The sequence below is a fragment of the Neoarius graeffei genome, chromosome 4 (genome assembly GCF_027579695.1).
Source record: "Neoarius graeffei isolate fNeoGra1 chromosome 4, fNeoGra1.pri, whole genome shotgun sequence".
Lineage (NCBI taxonomy): Eukaryota > Metazoa > Chordata > Actinopteri > Siluriformes > Ariidae > Neoarius > Neoarius graeffei.
In genome coordinates, this window is record NC_083572.1 from 95,729,070 (window position 1) to 95,747,219 (window position 18,150).

Genomic DNA, 18,150 nt, shown 5'->3' on the forward strand with positions numbered 1-18,150 from the left:
CACTCAAATAATGGAATTTAAAGCAGCCAGGGATGTTGCTAACATTCAGTGTCAGGCCTGCACATGCCTCAGTGGAACTTGTGATATTTCATTTGTGTGCCATATTCAAAGCATATCATACCATACAGTATATAATTTCTTCTCTTATACTCTGATAAATAAAGAAGAAATAAGTCCTGAACATAGTATTTAGTAAGGCCTTGAATTTACTTATTATTCAAGAAGAAGTCTTTATGTGTCATATACAGTGTCTTGCTGTGATATCGTAGACATTATATATTGGTATTGATAGTGTTTGCACTTGAATGTGTTCTTAATAGTTTCCATCTAGAACATGTTTAGTGTATATCGTTATTGACCACTAGGTGGCACCTTGAATTAAGAGAACATGTTGATTAGTAAACACCTGGCCCTACCATATAGGGTAGACGCCGCCTTTGCCTAGTAGGTCAGTCACTTGCAGTTAGGCCGTGCTACCTGTTGCCTGTATGTACTGTATTTGCTGCCTGCACTCTGAAAAAGTAAATACCAACAAAACGGGAATGCTAGTGTGGACATTAATTCATTTTGGAGATGCAACATCTTTCTGGCAACGAGGATGAAAACTAATGGACTTTTGGACTGGAATTAACGAAGTGGATGCGAAGTGGATTGTTTGAAGCCTGGATGCACTGGACCTGTCAGTGAGGGGAGAGAAAAGAAGGAATTAAAAACGGAACTGAAGTAAGTTAAAAATGGCTACTACAATTGGCATGCTAGTGGCATTTGATGCTAAAGCCCAAACGTGGGAAGAATACTGTGAAATACTGGAACAGTTTTTTGTGGCCAATGAGATAACTGATGCAGCGAGGCAACGCGCTGTGCTCATTAGTGTAGTAGAGCCAACTACATACAGTTTGATGAGAAGCCTTCTTAGCCCGATGAAACCGAAGGACAAAAGTTACAAGGACCTAGTGAAATTGTTAAAAGACCACTACCATCCGAAGCCTAGTGAAATTGTGCAGTGATACAAGTTTGATTCGCGCACCAGGAAACCTGGCGAGTCTGTATCTGATTATGTAGCAGAGCTACGCCGTTTGGCGCAAGATTGTAACTATGGCGATAAACTAAAGCAAATGTTGAGGGATAGGCTTGTCTGTGGGATTAATGATGAGCGTATTCAAAGACGCCTTCTGTCTGAAACGGAATTGACCTACGAGAAAGCACTGTCCATCGCTTTAGCCGTAGAGACTGCAAACAAAAATGCGCAAGATTTGAAAATGCCAAGCGCCACAGTGAAATTCATGAAGACGAAGAGGGGCTCGCAGGGGGCTGATGGATTTAAAGGAGCGACGACAGAGTGTTATCGGTGCAAGGGAACCAAGCATATGGCTGCAGAGTGCAAATTCAAGCAAGTGAAGTGTCATGTGTGTGGCAAAATTGGACATATCGCAAAAGCCTGCCGTAACAAGGACGCACAGGAGTCCGGCAGCAGAGGATACAGAGATGGAAAGAAAGGAAAGAAACCAGCTGCCTACCACCGCTCCCACCAAGTGGAGGTAAGACAGGATGAAAGTGATAGCTCATCAGAAGATGCCTTGCCTTTCCACTTCATGAAATACAAATTGGGGCAAATGAGTGATGTGCATGTGAGAAAAGTAGACCCCTATGTGGTGCAGTTAAAAGTAAATAAAAAAGATGTCGAATTTGAGATAGATACTGGCTGCAGTCTTACAGTAATGAATGAACAAATGTTCAAAAAGACTTGGAAAGACACTAAAGTGCCAGAGGTCAAGCCAGCCAAAATTCATTTGGAGACGTACACAGGTGACCCTGTTAAAGTTCTGGGTATCGCATCTGTGAAAGTTAAATACCAGCAGCAAAGTTGCAAATTGCCCCTAGTGGTGGTCGGAGGAAACGGCCCCAGTCTCTTAGGACGTGGCTGGATGGAGTAAATTCAGCTTGACTGGAAAGAAATTAAAGCACATCCCAAAGCATGCAATGTGTTGAATGTGAAGACAGAGAAAATGACACTACAGAACGTGTTAGACAAACATGAAAATGTCTTTAAAGGCCCGGTCCCACTGGCCGATGGACACAAAACGTATGCAAAAAGGACACAGCGGACGAGCAAAATTTCGGGGGTGGCTCTATCCGTTTTCATCCGCTCCAGAAATGGACAAAATTTGCGAAAATTTGCGAAAACAGAACGGAAAAGAACGGACGTGGGTAGTATATAGCGGGGATGTTAAATGCATGTTCATAGGAAGCCTAGCGGATGAAAGCGGATGGAAGTGGATGACAGCTCCGAAGGGGTTACCGGTGATAACTGAGAAGCGGACGCATAGCAGAAAGAGTGGATGCATAGCAGATGAAGGGGATGCATCACGTACGCCTAACGGAAACAAAGGGGATGTTGCGCGGATGTATATCGGATGCAGACCGTTCACTGCGCATGCGGGGGGTATGAATTGCGTCTGCTCCGCGGATATAAAGGGATGCAGCACGCACGCCGTCAGCATAAAGCGGAAAGACGTGCTGGCGGCTACATCGATACATCTCTACTACTAGATGATTTTCTCCCCCTTTTTATACAAAATATCGATTGTCTGCTAGGTGTCCTTCTACATACTCTAGACATACTCCAGACATCCTAAATATACGAGATACATCCCAGATATAAACGCTTTGTCCGTTTTGAATACTTTATATACGAGATGCATACGCTTACATCCTTTCTATTTCCGTGCTACTAACGATGAATAGACGTTTCATGTACCTTATCTTTCCTCCCTCTTTCCGTTTTCAGCTGCAGCGGATGTAAGTTGCGAGGATGCCCAGAGGATGCAGAGAGGATACAGCAGACGTTTAACGGATGATGACGGACATAGAACGTTTGTTGCTCGTATATATGTCGCGGATTTACATCGTACACGGCGGAAAGTTCATCCGTTCTAAAAGTTTTGTGCGGCTCAAAACTTTTTGCGCGGATGAAATCACAGTGGACGGATGCTCGATGGATAGAGCGTATGAAGCACATATGCAATGAGTACACAACGGATGCATAGCGTTTTCCAACGGATGGCAAAGATTTTTTTACGTTTTACATCCTCTTTGCATCCGTAAGTGCAGTGGGACCGGGCCTTAAAGATGAATTGGGCACGCTTAAAGGCACACAGGCCACTCTTCATGTCAAGGCCAATGCAGTCCCTCACTTCTTCTGCCCCAGATCGGTGCCATATGCCATGTGCGCCAAAGTTGATGAAGAGATAGACAGGCTGTTGAATGAAGGCATTATAGAGCCGGTGAAGTGGTCCGAATGGGCTGCTCCCATTGTCCCAATTCTGAAACTGGATGGCCATATCAGACTATGTGGAGACTATAAGTTAACAGTAAACACCGCTTCATCCTTGGAACAGTATCCAATCCCTCGAGTAGAGGATCTCTTCACAGCACTGTCAGGAGGAAAGCAATTCTCTAAACTGGACATGAGCCACGCATACTTACAGATCCTTATGGATGACGCGTCCAAGAAATATCTGACTGTCAATACCCATAGGGGGCTGTTCACCTATAACAGACTACCCTTTGGCATTGCATCGGCCCCAGCTTTGTTCCAGAGAACTATTGAGGGTCTGTTGAGGGGGATTCCTCATGTCGCATGCTATTTAGATGACATATTGGTCAGTGGGCTGGACGAGGCTGATCACTTGAAAAATCTTCACACTGTGCTCACAAGGCTGGAGGAAGCTGGCCTGCGGCTGAAGCGCAGCAAGTGCACATTCCTACAAGAGGAAGTGGAATACCTTGGACACAGGGTGGACGCACAGGGACTTCATCCTGTCAAGAAAAAGGTAAAAGCGATCATGGAAGCACCCACACCTACCAATGTCACTGAACTGAAATCCTATTTGGGCTTATTGAACTATTATAACAAATTCCTGCCCAATTTAGCTACACTGTTAGCACCCTTGCATGAACTCCTGAGGCAAGATGTGCCCTGGAAATGGCAGCAAAGTCAAGCAGAGGCTTTTCAGAAGTCAAAGGATCTCTTAAGCTCAGCACAAGTGCTAGTCCATTACTCGGCTGACTTAGAACTGATTCTCTCATGTGACGCTTCGCCATACGGCGTGGGCGCTGTTTTGTCACACAGAATGCAAGATGGCAGTGAACGTCCATTGGGGTTCATGTCCCGAACACTGTCTCCTGCTGAGAAAAGATACTCACAGTTAGATAAGGAAGGCTTAGCCATCATTTTCGGCATTCAGAAATTTCATAAATATCTGTATGGCCGTACATTCACCATCTACACAGATCACAAACCATTGATATCCCTGTTCAATGAGAAAAAGCCCATACCACAGATGGGATCTCCACGAGTTCAGCGCTGGGCAGTATACTTGAGTGCTTATGAGTACAATCTGGTTTACAAACCAGGCAAACATCATGCCAATGCAGATGCACTTAGTAGGCTACCAGTTGCAGGAAAAGTGCGTGAAGAAGAAAAAGAACAAGTCTTGATGATGGATCTGTTGGATGACACACTGTTAGACCCCGGACAGATAAAGCGCTGGACAGCTAAAGATGTAGTGCTGTCCCAAGTTCATGAACATGTCCTGAGGGGCTGGCCTGCTAAAGTAGACTATGATCTAAAGCCATACCACAAGAGAAGCACAGAGCTCAGTGTTAAAGACGGGTGTGTAATGTGGGGGGCACGACTGATTATACCCGCAAAAGGCAGAGAGCAAGTGCTGAAGTTGCTTCATCAAACACACTCTGGCATGTCACGGATGAAGGGCTTGGCAAGGTCCTACGTATGGTGGCTGGGCATGGACCAAGAGGTGGAGAGGGAAGTACAGTCATGCGAGGAGTGTCAAAAGAACCACAAGTCACCACCCACTGCGCCATTACACCCCTGGGATTGGCCGGAGTCGCCATGGTCAAGAATTCACGTGGATTATGCCGGACCATTCCAAGGTGAGATGTTCTTGTTGATAGTCGATGCTCACAGTAAATGGCTAGACATCTATCCAGTGAAAACAGCCACATCTCATGCTACCATAGAGAGACTAAGACAAAGCTTTAGTGTTTTTGGACTTCCTAAAATGCTAGTGTCTGACAATGGTACATGTTTCACAAGTATGGAATTTGAGTCTTTTATGTGACAGAATGGCATTCAACATGTGAGGTCGGCACCTTTCCATCCTTCATCCAATGGGCTAGCGGAGAGGGCGGTCCAGACCTTCAAGGAGGGGATGAGGAAGATAAAAGGAGACACCATGCAGACCAGACTGTCAAAGTTTCTATTCAGTTATCGCATCACACCTCATGCAACAACAGGTTTGTCCCCTGCAGAGTTAATGATGTCAAGGAGACTTAGATCTGTGTTTGATGTGATGTTGCCAAATGTGAAAACAAAAGTGCAGAATAAACAACTGAAACAGAAACGAGCTCATGACACAAACAAACGACTGAGAAACTTCATATCCGGAGACAAAGTTGACATCAGGAACTATTCCTATGGTCCTAAATGGATCCCAGCAGTCATTCAGGATAGCTCAGGTCCCCTGTCCTATACTGTAGTTGTCGGAGGCGGTCAAATCATGAAGAGACATGTGGATCAAGTGAGAGCCAGACTGACACTGTCCCAAGTCAGGATCTCAAGAGAGAGTTCGACCTGTCTGTGGACATGGCTGAAGGTACTACAGACTCTGCGCCAGTGGAATCTGGCATGACTGCAGTGGAGGAACTTCCTTCACCAGAGCTGGAGCGTCCATCGTCTCCAGTTGTTCCGGTTCCAGATGTGCAGGTACCTCCTGACCCCCCGGTGCCAGCAGAGGTGCAACGCTCCACGCAGCAAAGACCTCCACCAGCTGTCTCCGCTGCCCCAGTGGAGTTGCAGCGCTCTGGGCGAGAGAGACGTCCACCTGCATATCTGTGCTATTAGTTAGAGGTGAGATCTTTTCCAGGAATAGAGCAACAATGCGCTCTGGTCTCACTGGAAGGACATACCTTCCTAGCTTAGGTTCAAAGAAAAAACACACACACACACTTGGATACAAGAAGAACTGGACAAGAACAAAGGACTTAACCAAAAAAAGAAAAAAAAAACGGAGAAAAAAAAAACTTAAAAAAGGAAAAGAAAAAAAAGATTTCCATGTCATTGTATTGGAGCCTCAAATGTAATGACGTATCTTTATACTGTGATGCTTTACGTTGTCATACCAATAGTTAACTTTTAAGGGAAACGATGTAATATCTGCTTAAAGGTGGGGGAGATGTGATATTGTAGACATTATATATTGGTATTGATAGTGTTTGCACTTGAATGTGTTCTTAATAGTTTCCATCTAGAACATGTTTAGTGTATATCGTTATTGACCACTAGGTGACACCTTGAATTAAGAGAACATGTTGATTAGTAAACACCTGGCCCTACCATATAGGGTAGACGCCGCCTTTACCTAGTAGGTCAGTCACTTGCAGTTAGGCCGTGCTACCTGTTGCCTGTATGTATTTGCTGCCTGCACTCTGAAAAAGTAAAGACCAACAAAACGGGAATGCTAGTGTGGACATTAATTCATTTTGGAGATGCAACACTTGCAAAAGTGTTCATCCCCTTGGTGTTTGTCGTGTTTTGTTGCATTACAAGCTGGAATTAAAATTGATTTTTTGGGTGTTAGCACCAATTGATTTACACAACATGCCTATTATTTTAAAGGTGCAAATTGCTGTTTTATTGTGACACAAACAATAATTAAGATGAAAAAACAGAAATCTGGAGTGTGCATAGGTATTCACCACCCCCCTCAAAGTCAATACTTTGTAGAGCAACATTTTGCTGCAATTACAGCTGTCTCTTGGGGTATGTCTCTATTAGCTTAACACATCTAGCCACTGGGATTTTTGCCCATTCCTCAAGGCAAAACTGCTCCAACTCCTTCAAGGTAGATGGGTTGTGTTGGTATACAGTAATCTTCAAGTTATACCACAGATTCTCAGTTGGATTGAGGTCTGGGCTTTGATTAGGCCATTCCAAGGCATTTAAATGTTTCCCTTTAAACCACTCCAATGTAGCTTTAGCAATATGTTTAGGGTTATTGTCCTGCTGGAACATGAACCTTCATGCCAGTCTCAAACCTCTGGCAGATTCAAACAAGTTTTCCTCCAGAATTGCCCTGTATTTAGTGCCATCCCTCTTTCTTTCAGTCATGACGAGCTTTCCTGTCCCTGCAGATGAAAAACATCTGAACAGCATGATGCTGCCACCACCATGGTTCATTGTAGGGATGGTGTTCTCAGGGTGTTGGGTTTGTGCCACACGTGGCATTTCCCACAATGGCCAAAAAGTTCAATTTATGTCTCATTTGACCAGAAAATCTTCTTCCATATGTTTGGGGAGTCTGCCACATGCTGTTGGGCAAACTCCAAATGTGATTTTTTTTAAACAATTACTTTGTAGCTTTATGTAGCTTTAGCTTTAGCAGTATGTTTAGGGTCATTGTCCTGCCTGAATGTGAATCTTTGTCCACGTCTCAAACCTCTGGCTGACTCAAACAAGTTTTCTGTCAGAATTGCCCTGTGTTTAGTGCCATCCATCTTTCCTTCAGTCTTGACCAGCTTCCCTGCTCCTGCAGATAAAAATATCCCCACAGCACAATGCTACCACCACCATGCTTCACTGTAGGAATGGTGTTCTCTGTGTGTTGGGTTTGCGTCACACATGGCATTTCCCATGATGGCCAAAAAGATACATTTTAGTCTCATTTGACCAGAGAATCTTCTTCTATGTGTTTGGGGAGTCTGCCACATGCTGTTGGGCAAACTCCAAATGTGATTTTTTTAAGCAATTACTTTTTTCTGGCAACTCTTCCATAAAGCCCCGCTCTGTGGCGTGTACAGCTTAAAGTGGTCCTATGGACAGATACTCCCATCTCCGCTGTGGATCTTTGCAGCTCCTTCAGTATTATCTTTGGTGTCTTTGTTGCATCACTGCTTAGTGCCCTCCTTGCCTGGTCTATGAGTTTTTGGTGGGCAGGGCCTTCTCTTTTCAGGTTTGTAGTGGTGACATAGTCTTTCCATTTTGCTATAATGGATTTAATGGTGCTCCCCGGGATATTCAAAGTTTGGGATATATATATTTTTTTATAACCCAACCCTGATGCATACTTCTTCAGAACTTTGTCTCTGACCTGTTTGGAATGCTCCTTGGTTTCCATGTTGCTTGCTTAGTAGTATTGCAGAGTCAGGGTCCTTCCAGAACAGGGTGATTTATACAGACATCATGTGACAGATCATGTGACACTTTGATTGCACACAAGTGGATCTTAATCAACTAATTATATGACTTGTGAAGTGAATTGGTTGGACCAGCTCTTATTTAGGGGTTTCATACAAACAGGGGTGAATACCTATGCACACTCCTGATTTCTGTTTTTTTTTTTTTAAATCTTAATTATTGGGCGGCACGGTGGTGTAGTGGTTAGCGCTGTCGCCTCACAGCAAGAAGGTCCTGGGTTCAAGCCCCGGGGCCGGCGAGGGCCTTTCTGTGTGGAGTTTGCATGTTCTCCCCGTGTCCGCGTGGGTTTCCTCCGGGTGCTCCGGTTTCCCCCACAGTCCAAAAACATGCAGGTTAGGTTAACTGGTGACTCTAAATTGACCATAGGTGTGAATGTGAGTGTGAATGGTTGTCTGTGTCTATGTGTCAGCCCTGTGATGACCTGGCGACTTGTCCAGGGTGTACCCCGCCTTTCGCCCGTAGTCAGCTGGGATAGGCTCCAGCTTGCCTACGACCCTGTAGAAGGATAAAGCGGCTAGAGATAATGAGATGAGATGAGATCTTAATTATTGTTTGTGTCACAATAAAACAACAATTTGCACCTTTGAAGTGGTAGGCATGTTGTGTAAATCAAATGGTGCTAACCCCCCAAAAATCCATTTTAATTCCAGCTTGTAATGTGACAAAAACAGGACAAACACAACGGGGGATGAATACTTTTGCAAGACACTGTATACACTCACCAGCCACTTTATTAGGTACACCTGTTCAACTGCTTGTTAACACAAATATCTAATCAGCCAATCACATGGCAGCAACTCAATGCATCTTGGCATATAGACATGGTCAAGACAGCCTGCTGAAATTCACACTGGGCATCAGAATGTGGAAGAAAGGGATTTAGGTGACCTTGGATGTGACATAGTTGTTGGTGCCAGACAGTCTGGTCTGAGTATTTCAGAAACTGCTGATCTACTGGGATTTTCACACACAGCCATCTCTAGGGATTACAGAGAATGGTCTGAAAAAGAGAAAATATCCAGTTCTCTTTGCAAAAATGCCTTGTTGATGTCAGAGGAGAATGACTAGACTGGTTTGAGATGATACAAAGGCAACAGTAACTCACATAACCACTGGTTACAACCAAGGTAGACCATCTCTGAATGCACAAAACATTGAACCTTGAAGCAGATGGGCTACAGTAGCAGAAGACCACACTGGGTGCTGCTCCTCTCGGTGAAGAACAGGGAACTGAGGCTACAGTTATCACAGGCTCACCAAAATTGGACAAAAGAAGACTGAAAAAGCATTGCCTGGTCTGATGAGTCTCAATTTCTGCTGCGACATTTGGATGGTAGGGTCAGAATTTAATGTAAACAACATGAAATCATGGATCCATCCTGCCTTGTATCAACAGTTCAGGCTGGTGGTGGTAATGTAATGTAATGATGTGGGGGATATTTTCTTGGCACACTTCACTTTGGGCCCCTGAGTATCAGTTGAGCATCATTTAAAGGCCACAACCTGAGTATTGTTGCTGACCATGTCCATCCCTTTATGACCACAGTGTACCCATCTTCTGATGGCTACTTCCAGCAGGATAACATGCCATGTCATGAAGCTCAAATCATGTCAAACTGGTTTCTTGAGCATGGCAATGAGGTCACTGTACTCAAATGTCACCAGCTCTAAATCCAATAGAGCACTCTGGGGATGTGGTGTAATGCGAGATCCGCATCATGGATGTGTAGCTGACAAATCTGCAGCAACTGTGTGATACTGTTCTATCAGTATGGACCAAAATATCTGAGGAATGTTTCTAGCACCTTGGTGAATCTATGCCACAAATAATTAAGGCAGTTCTGAAGGCAAAAGGGGGTCCTACGCGGTACTAGCAAGGTGTACCTAATAAAGTGTCTGGTGAGTGTACATTAGAACACAGTAAAATTCTTTCTCTGCATTTAACCCATCTGAAGTGGTGAACACACACACACACATATCCAGAGCAGTGGGCAGGTGCACTGCAGCACCCAGGGAGCAGCTGGGGGTTAGGTGCCTTGCTCAAGGGCACTTCAGCCATTGATTTAGAGGAAAAGTGCTGTTCACTCACCATTCATCCACCCACACATTTTCCTGCTGGTCTAGGGAGCCAAACCAGCAACCTTTTGGTCCCAAAGTATTTGCCTTTCTCTGCTGAGAAGTTGTTGTCAGGAAAGCCATGACAGCTAACCCCATCCCTCACCCTAACCTGATCTGACTTGGATCAATTCCAATTAAGAGAAACCTCACATTTTGCTTTGTCTCAAAGTGAATACTTTCTCATGCCATTGTTACTCACATGTTGCATTTATTTACACATTGTCTCCTGTTATCTTTATACTGTTTATCTTTGTGGCACTTTTTTGCGAATTTTCTCATCTCATCTCATCTCATTATCTCTAGCCGCTTTATCCTTCTACAGGGTCGCAGGCAAGCTGGAGCCTATCCCAGCTGACTACGGGCGAAAGGCGGGGTACACCCTGGACAAGTCGCCAGGTCATCACAGGGCTGACACATAGACACAGACAACCATTCACACTCACACCTACAGTCAATTTAGAGTCACCAGTTAACCTAACCTGCATGTCTTTGGACTGTGGGGGAAACCGGAGCACCCAGAGGAAACCCACGCAGACACGGGGAGAACATGCAAACTCCACACAGAAAGGCCCTCGCCGGCCCCGGGGCTCGAACCCAGGACCTTCTTGCTGTGAGGCGACAGCGCTAACCACTACACCACCGTGCCGCCCCTGCGAATTTTCTTAGCTTCCTTATATGTTCTTTATTATACAGCAGCATTAAACAATGCAGACCTCTTAATTTACCTTTTTTTTTTTTCCCGTGTGTTTGTCTTCATGGCCAACACATTCTGCAGTTCTTTCTGAATGCTGGGAACTCAAACTTTTTCCAGGTTTTACATTGTTTTGCTTCGTTCTTAGTGTTGTATCTGTTGTTTTTCTTTCACTCACACACACACACACGCACGCACACACACACAGAATATATACACAGGACACACACACACACGACAGGATTCCTCGTCTGATAGATCTTGTGCATTTATTTATTTTATTTCATTTTATTTAATTTTATTTATTTATTTATTTATTTTTGACTAACTAAACCAGCAGAAGCCAAAGCACACGATCAGAATATTCTAAGGCAGGAACAGAGAACATTTTCTTTATTTATTTTTCTTTCTTTCTGTCTTTCTTTCTTGTGTAATATGATATTTCTTTCTATTCTTTTTTGAAAAAAAATACAAGCTTTCTTTTTCTTTTCTCCAGAACATAAATTTCTTTCTTTCTTTCTTTTGAAATATGAGCTTTCTTTCTTTTTCTTTCTTGGAATATATATATATATATATATATATATATATATATATATATATATATATATATATATATATACTGTATATATATATATATATATATATATTTTTTTTTTTTTTTTTTCAAAAGATGAGCTTTCTTTTTCTTTCTTGAAAAAATACAAGCTTTTTTCTTTTCTCCAGAATATAGCTTTCTTTATTTCTTTCTAAATATAATGTCTTTCCTTCTATACTAGGCAATGGCAAACCAAGTAAAAACTGGGATCTCATGGCACAGACTTGTAGAAGCTCAGCACCATAACAGACTACAGCACAAGAAAAAAATAATTAATAATAATAAATAAAAAAAAAATAAACAAAACAAAAAAAACCTTACAATCACTGTTTACATGCACTGTTTACATGCATTTGCCCTTGTACTGAAAAAGATACTCCTACTAAGCTGTTTACAAGGCCAATGAAAATTAATATTCCATTAATATTTCTGTTTTCATGCAGCCCCATCGCTACACCAGTCTTGCAAACTGTTGTCTAGTTGGTTTGTGTCCAACACACAGATCTGACTGGAAACAGGTAAGAGGCCATGAGCTACAAACCACCATAAAAAAAAACCCAACTGGGAGACATATTCCAAATGCCCTTTTCAAAGTGTTCCTGAGCCTAGGTACAAATATCCTTTATATAATCACAGGTGCGCAGCTTGTGAACAGGCAAAGCAGGCAACTGCTTGGGGCCCCCGAGAGTCGGGGCCCGAGGGCTGTTTTATGTACCAAAATGTCTCAAAAATATATATATTTGAAAAAAATTATGTTTGAAAAAACAATGACAGAGAGAATTGAAAAAGACAGCTTGCTCTCAACTGACCTCCCTGTTAAAAATAAAGGTTAAATCAAATAAACAACAACGGGCGATTTGCAATGACATCATCTCAGTAGGAAACCTCCCGAACGGGGCCCCACGTCAATCCCACCTCACGTTAACCTGTGTGATGTTAACGGACTGCAATGGAAAAGAAGCTGAGGGAAAATGAAGAGGAGTTATCCATCTGGTAGTGAGAAGAGGAAGAAAAAAGAGAATGAAGAAAAAAGAAAGAAAGACAGTGGTAAGTGGAGCAGATAATGATATAAGCATAACATTAACAGTAAATGACTGCTGTTATTGAACAAATGGTGTTACTTTGTGTGAGACCGACCTGTGCTAACATTAGCTTCAGAACGTGACCACTGCATAAAACTGATGCTAACGCTAACTTATGCGAATGTTAGCTGCTGTTCGAGTGTCTCCCTGGTACGTTAGTCTAACGTTAAGCTTGAAACGTAAAAACGGTAACATTGTTAGGTTAATTACTTCACATTCAGTTAGTTTGCAAGCTGAGCTGGACTCGCACTCTATTGGCCGTGACTGACTTGAGTGCAGCGGCACGTGTGGCTCTGCCCACTGCCATGATGGACGCGGTTATGGCCAGCAAGTTACAAAAAGAAAAAAAAATGCAAGGGTCACCTAATGTTAGTTGCTGTCCTGTCCTCCTTGACAGGAAGTAGCAGCACTCTATTAATTTGCTAACTATTAGGGTAGAAGAAAGTAAATAAGCTAACTTACAGTATTGAAATGTGGAGTATTCAGTATTACAATATCAGTATTGAAGCCCCCTTAACAGCTATTTATATATGCAACCGTTTTTCTTAACTTTTAATTTTTTATTCAGTATTTATTGTAAAGTTTAGGCTACTTGTTGTACCATGCTTGCTGTGTCTGTCTGCTGTGTGGACATGGGTGTTTGTTGAAGTACAACATGTTTGGAGTGATTTGGATGGAAAAATAGCATTTAAGTATTAATCTATGAATGCTATGTCAGCAATGAATAATGAAAGCTATGCCCAAGATGAACAATTAAAAATCCCTCTCTTATCTCTCTTTAGGATCATTACTTAAATTTATGACCACAAAACAGACAGCTGTGCCCCTACCAAATGCTGAAGATGAAAACCGTAAGTCCAGTATTCCACCCTAACTGATAACATATGCCATGCCCTGTAAAGATTCATTATGACAATATACACCTTTTTTTTGTCATATCAGTTCCAGCAACATCCTCCTCCTGTGGGACAGTGGCCACTCCACTTGAGCATGAGCAAGAAGAGGCACCAACAACAGAAGCACATCGAGCACCCATTCAAAGTGATAATACTGATGACTGTAAGTTCAGTAGATTCTACTTCAATTGAGAACATGTGACATGCCCTGTAACAATTCTTTATGATATATTACATACCCTGTTTTTTTTTTTGTCATCTCATTTCCAACAACCTCCTCCTTTTGTGGGACAGTGGCCACTCCACTTGAGCATGAGCAAGAAGAGGCACCAACAGAGGCACATCAAGCGCCCATTCAAAGTGATAATACTGATGACTGTAAGTTCAGTAGATTCTACTTCAATTGATAACGTGATATGCCCTGTAACAATTCTTTATGATATATTTACCCTGTTGTTGTTTTTTGGCATAGCAGTTCCAGCAACATCCACCTCCAGCAGGACAACAACTCCTACCCCTCATCATGACATGTCACCTGCTACTAAAACAGGTTTGACCACATCAGAGGATCCTGCAGAATGTTCTAAGCCATACTGAATTGTGTGCATTAGTCACAAAAGGGCCTATACAGATCAGAGACGTAGTTTTCCCCCAGAATTCGGAGAAAAATCCATGTAGATTCACAAAAGAAAACTACGAAATGGTAATGAAAAATGGGGAGAAGATACAGCGAACATGACTTCTTTATTCACTTAGCACAGACTCTGTCGTCTGTTTTGCCTGCAAACTTTTTGGTAAACAAGAAAATGCACTTACCAAAGGAGGTTTCAGAAATTGGAGGAATCTGGTTGGACATCTAAAGGAGCATGAATATTCCAAAACACACATTACCTGCATGACAAGTTGGCATGAACTGCAAATGAGGCTCAGAACTAAAACAGCAATCGATCAGCTTAACAAGGATTTGATGCACCTTGACATGCAGCACTGGAGAGGTGTCATACTCAGAGTGGTTGCCATAATATGCCACCTTGCTGAAAGGAACCTTGCTCTGAGAGGCCATACAAATGTGCTATATGACCCACATAATGGCAATTTCTTGTCACAAGTGGGATTAATGGCACAATTCGACCCAGTCATGAATGAGCATTTGAGAAGGATTCAAAACAAGGAAACAAAGGTGCACTACCTCAGCAGTCAAATCCAAAATTAAATCATAGCACTAATTGGAGACAAAATAATTGATGAGATAGTCAAAAGGGTGAAAAAAGCTAAGTACTTTTCTGTCATAATGGACTGTACTCCTGACATTAGCCACACTGAGCAACTTTCTGTTGTCTTGAGAGTGGTGAACTGCGAGCCATCAGTTGGTGCATCTATCTCTGAACATTTCGTAGGATTTGTGGATGTTCAAAACACTACTGGCAAAGGTTTGTGTGGCACACTACTGGAGAAGCTGGACAAGTTGAGCTTGAGCATTGCAGACTGCCGTGGACAATCCTATGATAATGGGAGCAACATGATGGGACATAAACAAGGGTGTAGCGGTTCGGTGTTGGTGGGTGGAGCACAGAGGATGGCAGAACAGAGATCAGGTTCACAACAGTTTTTATTTTACACACTTTTCAGTGGTCTCTCAGAAACATATAGCCAGACACGCACACACACACATCAGGTGTCTGATTCGGGAGAGCTCCTCTGCTCTCGCTCTCCCTCCCTAAATAGGGCGTGGTCACTGGGAAGACACACACAAACAGGTTAATTGCAGTCAGGTGTAGTGATTCTGCCACTTACCTTCCCTGACTCCACCCTCCTGTCACAGACCGGCGCTTGACCACGCCCCCGCTGCCACATACCCCCACCGCCCAACTCAGGCCGGGCGGCCGTCCGGCCTGCAGCCGACTCCCCCCCCTTGACGGGAGAGGAAGTCCGCCACGACCATCTGCGCCCCCGGCCTGTGGACCACCTTAAAATTGAAGGGTTGGAGTGCCAGATACCAATGGGTGATCCGTGCGTTGGCATCTTTCATGCGGTGGAGCCACTGGAGGGGCGCGTGGTCCGAACAGAGGGTGAAAGGGCGCCCCAGCAGGTAGTACCGGAGGGCGAGGACCGCCCACTTGATGGCTAGACACTCTTTCTCTATAGTGCTGTAGCGCCCCTCATGCACCAACAGCTTCCTGCTGATGTACAGGACGGGGAGGTCCTCCCCCTCCACCTCCTGGGACAAAACCGCCCCTAGCCCTCTGTCCGATGCATCGGTCTGCAACATAAAGGGGAGAGAAAAGTCAGGGGAGTGTAAAAGTGGCCCCCCCACACAGTGCAGCCTTTACCTCAGAAAAATCCCGCTGGCATTGCTTCGTCCACTGGACCGGATCTGGTGCCCCCTTTTTAGTGAGATCAGTCAGCGGGCTGGTGACGTCCGAATAATTAGGTATAAACCTATGATAATAGCCAGCCAGCCCCAGGAACTGTCTCACCCCCTTTTTGGTCTTGGGCCTCGGGCAGGCCGCAATTGCTGCGGTCTTGTTAATTTGGGGACGCACCTGCCCGTTGCCCAAGTGGAAGACCAGATACCATACTTCCACCCACCCAATCGCACACTTCTTCGGGTTGGCTGTGAGACCCGCTCGCCTCAGCGACCTAAGGACAGCCCTTAGATGTTCGAGGTGCCTTGGCCAGTCATTGCTATAGACGATAATGTCATCGAGATAAGCGGCCGCATAGGTGGCGTGGGGGTGGAGGACCCTGTCCATCAGTCGCTGAAACGTAGCGGGCACCCCAAACAGCCCAAACGGAAGTGTGATGAATTGGTGTAAACCAAACGGTGTGGAAAAGGTTGTTTTTTCTCGGGATAGAGGAGTCAAGGGGATCTGCCAATATCCCTTTGTCAAATCCAGCGTCGAATAAAAGCGAGCAGTGCCGAGTCGATCGAGCAACTCATCAATACGAGGCATTGGGTACGCGTCAAATTTAGACACCGTGTTGACTTTTCTATAGTCCACACAGAACCGGACCGACCCGTCGGCCTTGGGTACCAAGACCACCGGGCTGCTCCAGTCGCTGTGGGACTCCTTGACGATGCCCATTTTGAGCATGGCCTCGAGTTCTTCCAGAACAACCTTTTTTTTTGTGTTCGGGTAGCCTGTAAGGGCGGCTACGCACTACCACCCCAGGGGACATCTCTATGTGGTGCTCTATGAGGTTAGTGCGACCGGGCAGGGGCGAGAACACATCCGAAAACTCGGTCTGCAACTGGGTGACCTCCGCGAGTTGGGTCAGGGAGAGGTGGTCTCCACAGGGGACCGGAGGGATCCCAATGCCCCTTTTTGAACCTCCGGCCCCAGCTCCGCCTTCTCCAGAACCACCGACACCAACGCCACGGGGACCTCCTCATTCTAGAGTTTAAGCAGGTTGAGATGGTAAATCTGTAGCACCCCACCCCTGTCCGTTCGCCTCACCTCGTAGTCGACATCCCCGACTCGCCATGTGACCTCAAAGGGCCCTTGCCACTTGGCGACCAATTTGGAGCTCGATGTGGGCAACAGTACAAGTACTTTATCTCCTGGTGCGAACTCCCTAAGGCGCGTACCCTTGTTGTACAGGCGGGCTTGCCGTTCTTGGGCCTGCCGCAAATTCTCCTGGGTTAGGTGGGTGAGGGTGTGGAGTTTTGGCACCATTCGCCGTCCATAACGTATTGAATTTAATTTTTGCTTTGTGAAGGTCCCTCCTCCCAATTTTCCCACAGCACATCTACGGTAGAATGCCGCACGGCTTACGCCCATATAATAATTCGAACAGGGAGAACCCTGTGGAGGCTTGGGGGACCTCTCACACTGAAAACAGCAAGGGCTCGAGCCACTTATCCCAATTACGTGTGTCCTCACTTACGAATTTTTTAATTATATTCTTGAGGGTGCGATTGAACCGTTCCACTAAACCGTCCGTTTGTGGGTGATACATGCTGGTGTGGATCGGCTTAATCCCCAATAACCCATACAGTTCACGCAGTGTCTGTGACATAAACGTGGTGCCTTGATCAGTCAGAATCTCTTTTGGGATTCCAACTCGGGAGATAATGTGGAAGAGCGCCTCCACAATACTGCATGCTGAGATATTGCGCAGAGGCACTGCTTCCGGGTATCGCGTTGCATAGTCCACCAGAACTAATATAAAGCGGTACCCTCGTGCTGACCAATCTAATGGCCCAACGAGATCCATCCCAACTCTTTCAAACGGGGCCTCGATTAATGGAAGAGGGTGCAAAGGCGCATTTGGAATGGCCACTGGATTCACTAACTGGCATTCGCGGCACGCCGTACACCACCTGCGGACATCGCCGCGAATCCCCGGCCAATAGAATTGGGCCATTATTCGGGCTAGTGTCTTATCCTGCCCTAGGTGTCCAGCCATGGGATTAAAGTGAGCCGCCTGGAATACCAATTCCCGGCGGCTCTTTGGAATTAAAAGCTGCGTGACCCACTCTTTAGTTT

At 44.7% G+C, this 18,150-nt stretch overlaps 1 protein-coding gene across 1 annotated transcript; it reads left to right on the top strand.

The window, feature by feature from the left end:
• Positions 1–3,224: 3,224 nt before the first annotated feature.
• On the top strand, positions 3,225–5,144 carry LOC132884513 (uncharacterized protein K02A2.6-like). Its single transcript, XM_060918363.1, has one exon. It carries the CDS (start codon positions 3,225–3,227, stop codon positions 5,142–5,144), a length of 1,920 nt encoding a protein of 639 aa, XP_060774346.1.
• Positions 5,145–18,150: the final 13,006 nt, after the last annotated feature.

Coding starts and splice junctions, on each gene's coding strand:
- LOC132884513 (XM_060918363.1), top strand. CDS start 3,225: ATGTGCGCCAAAGTTGATGAAGAGATAGACAGGCTGTTGAATGAAGGC.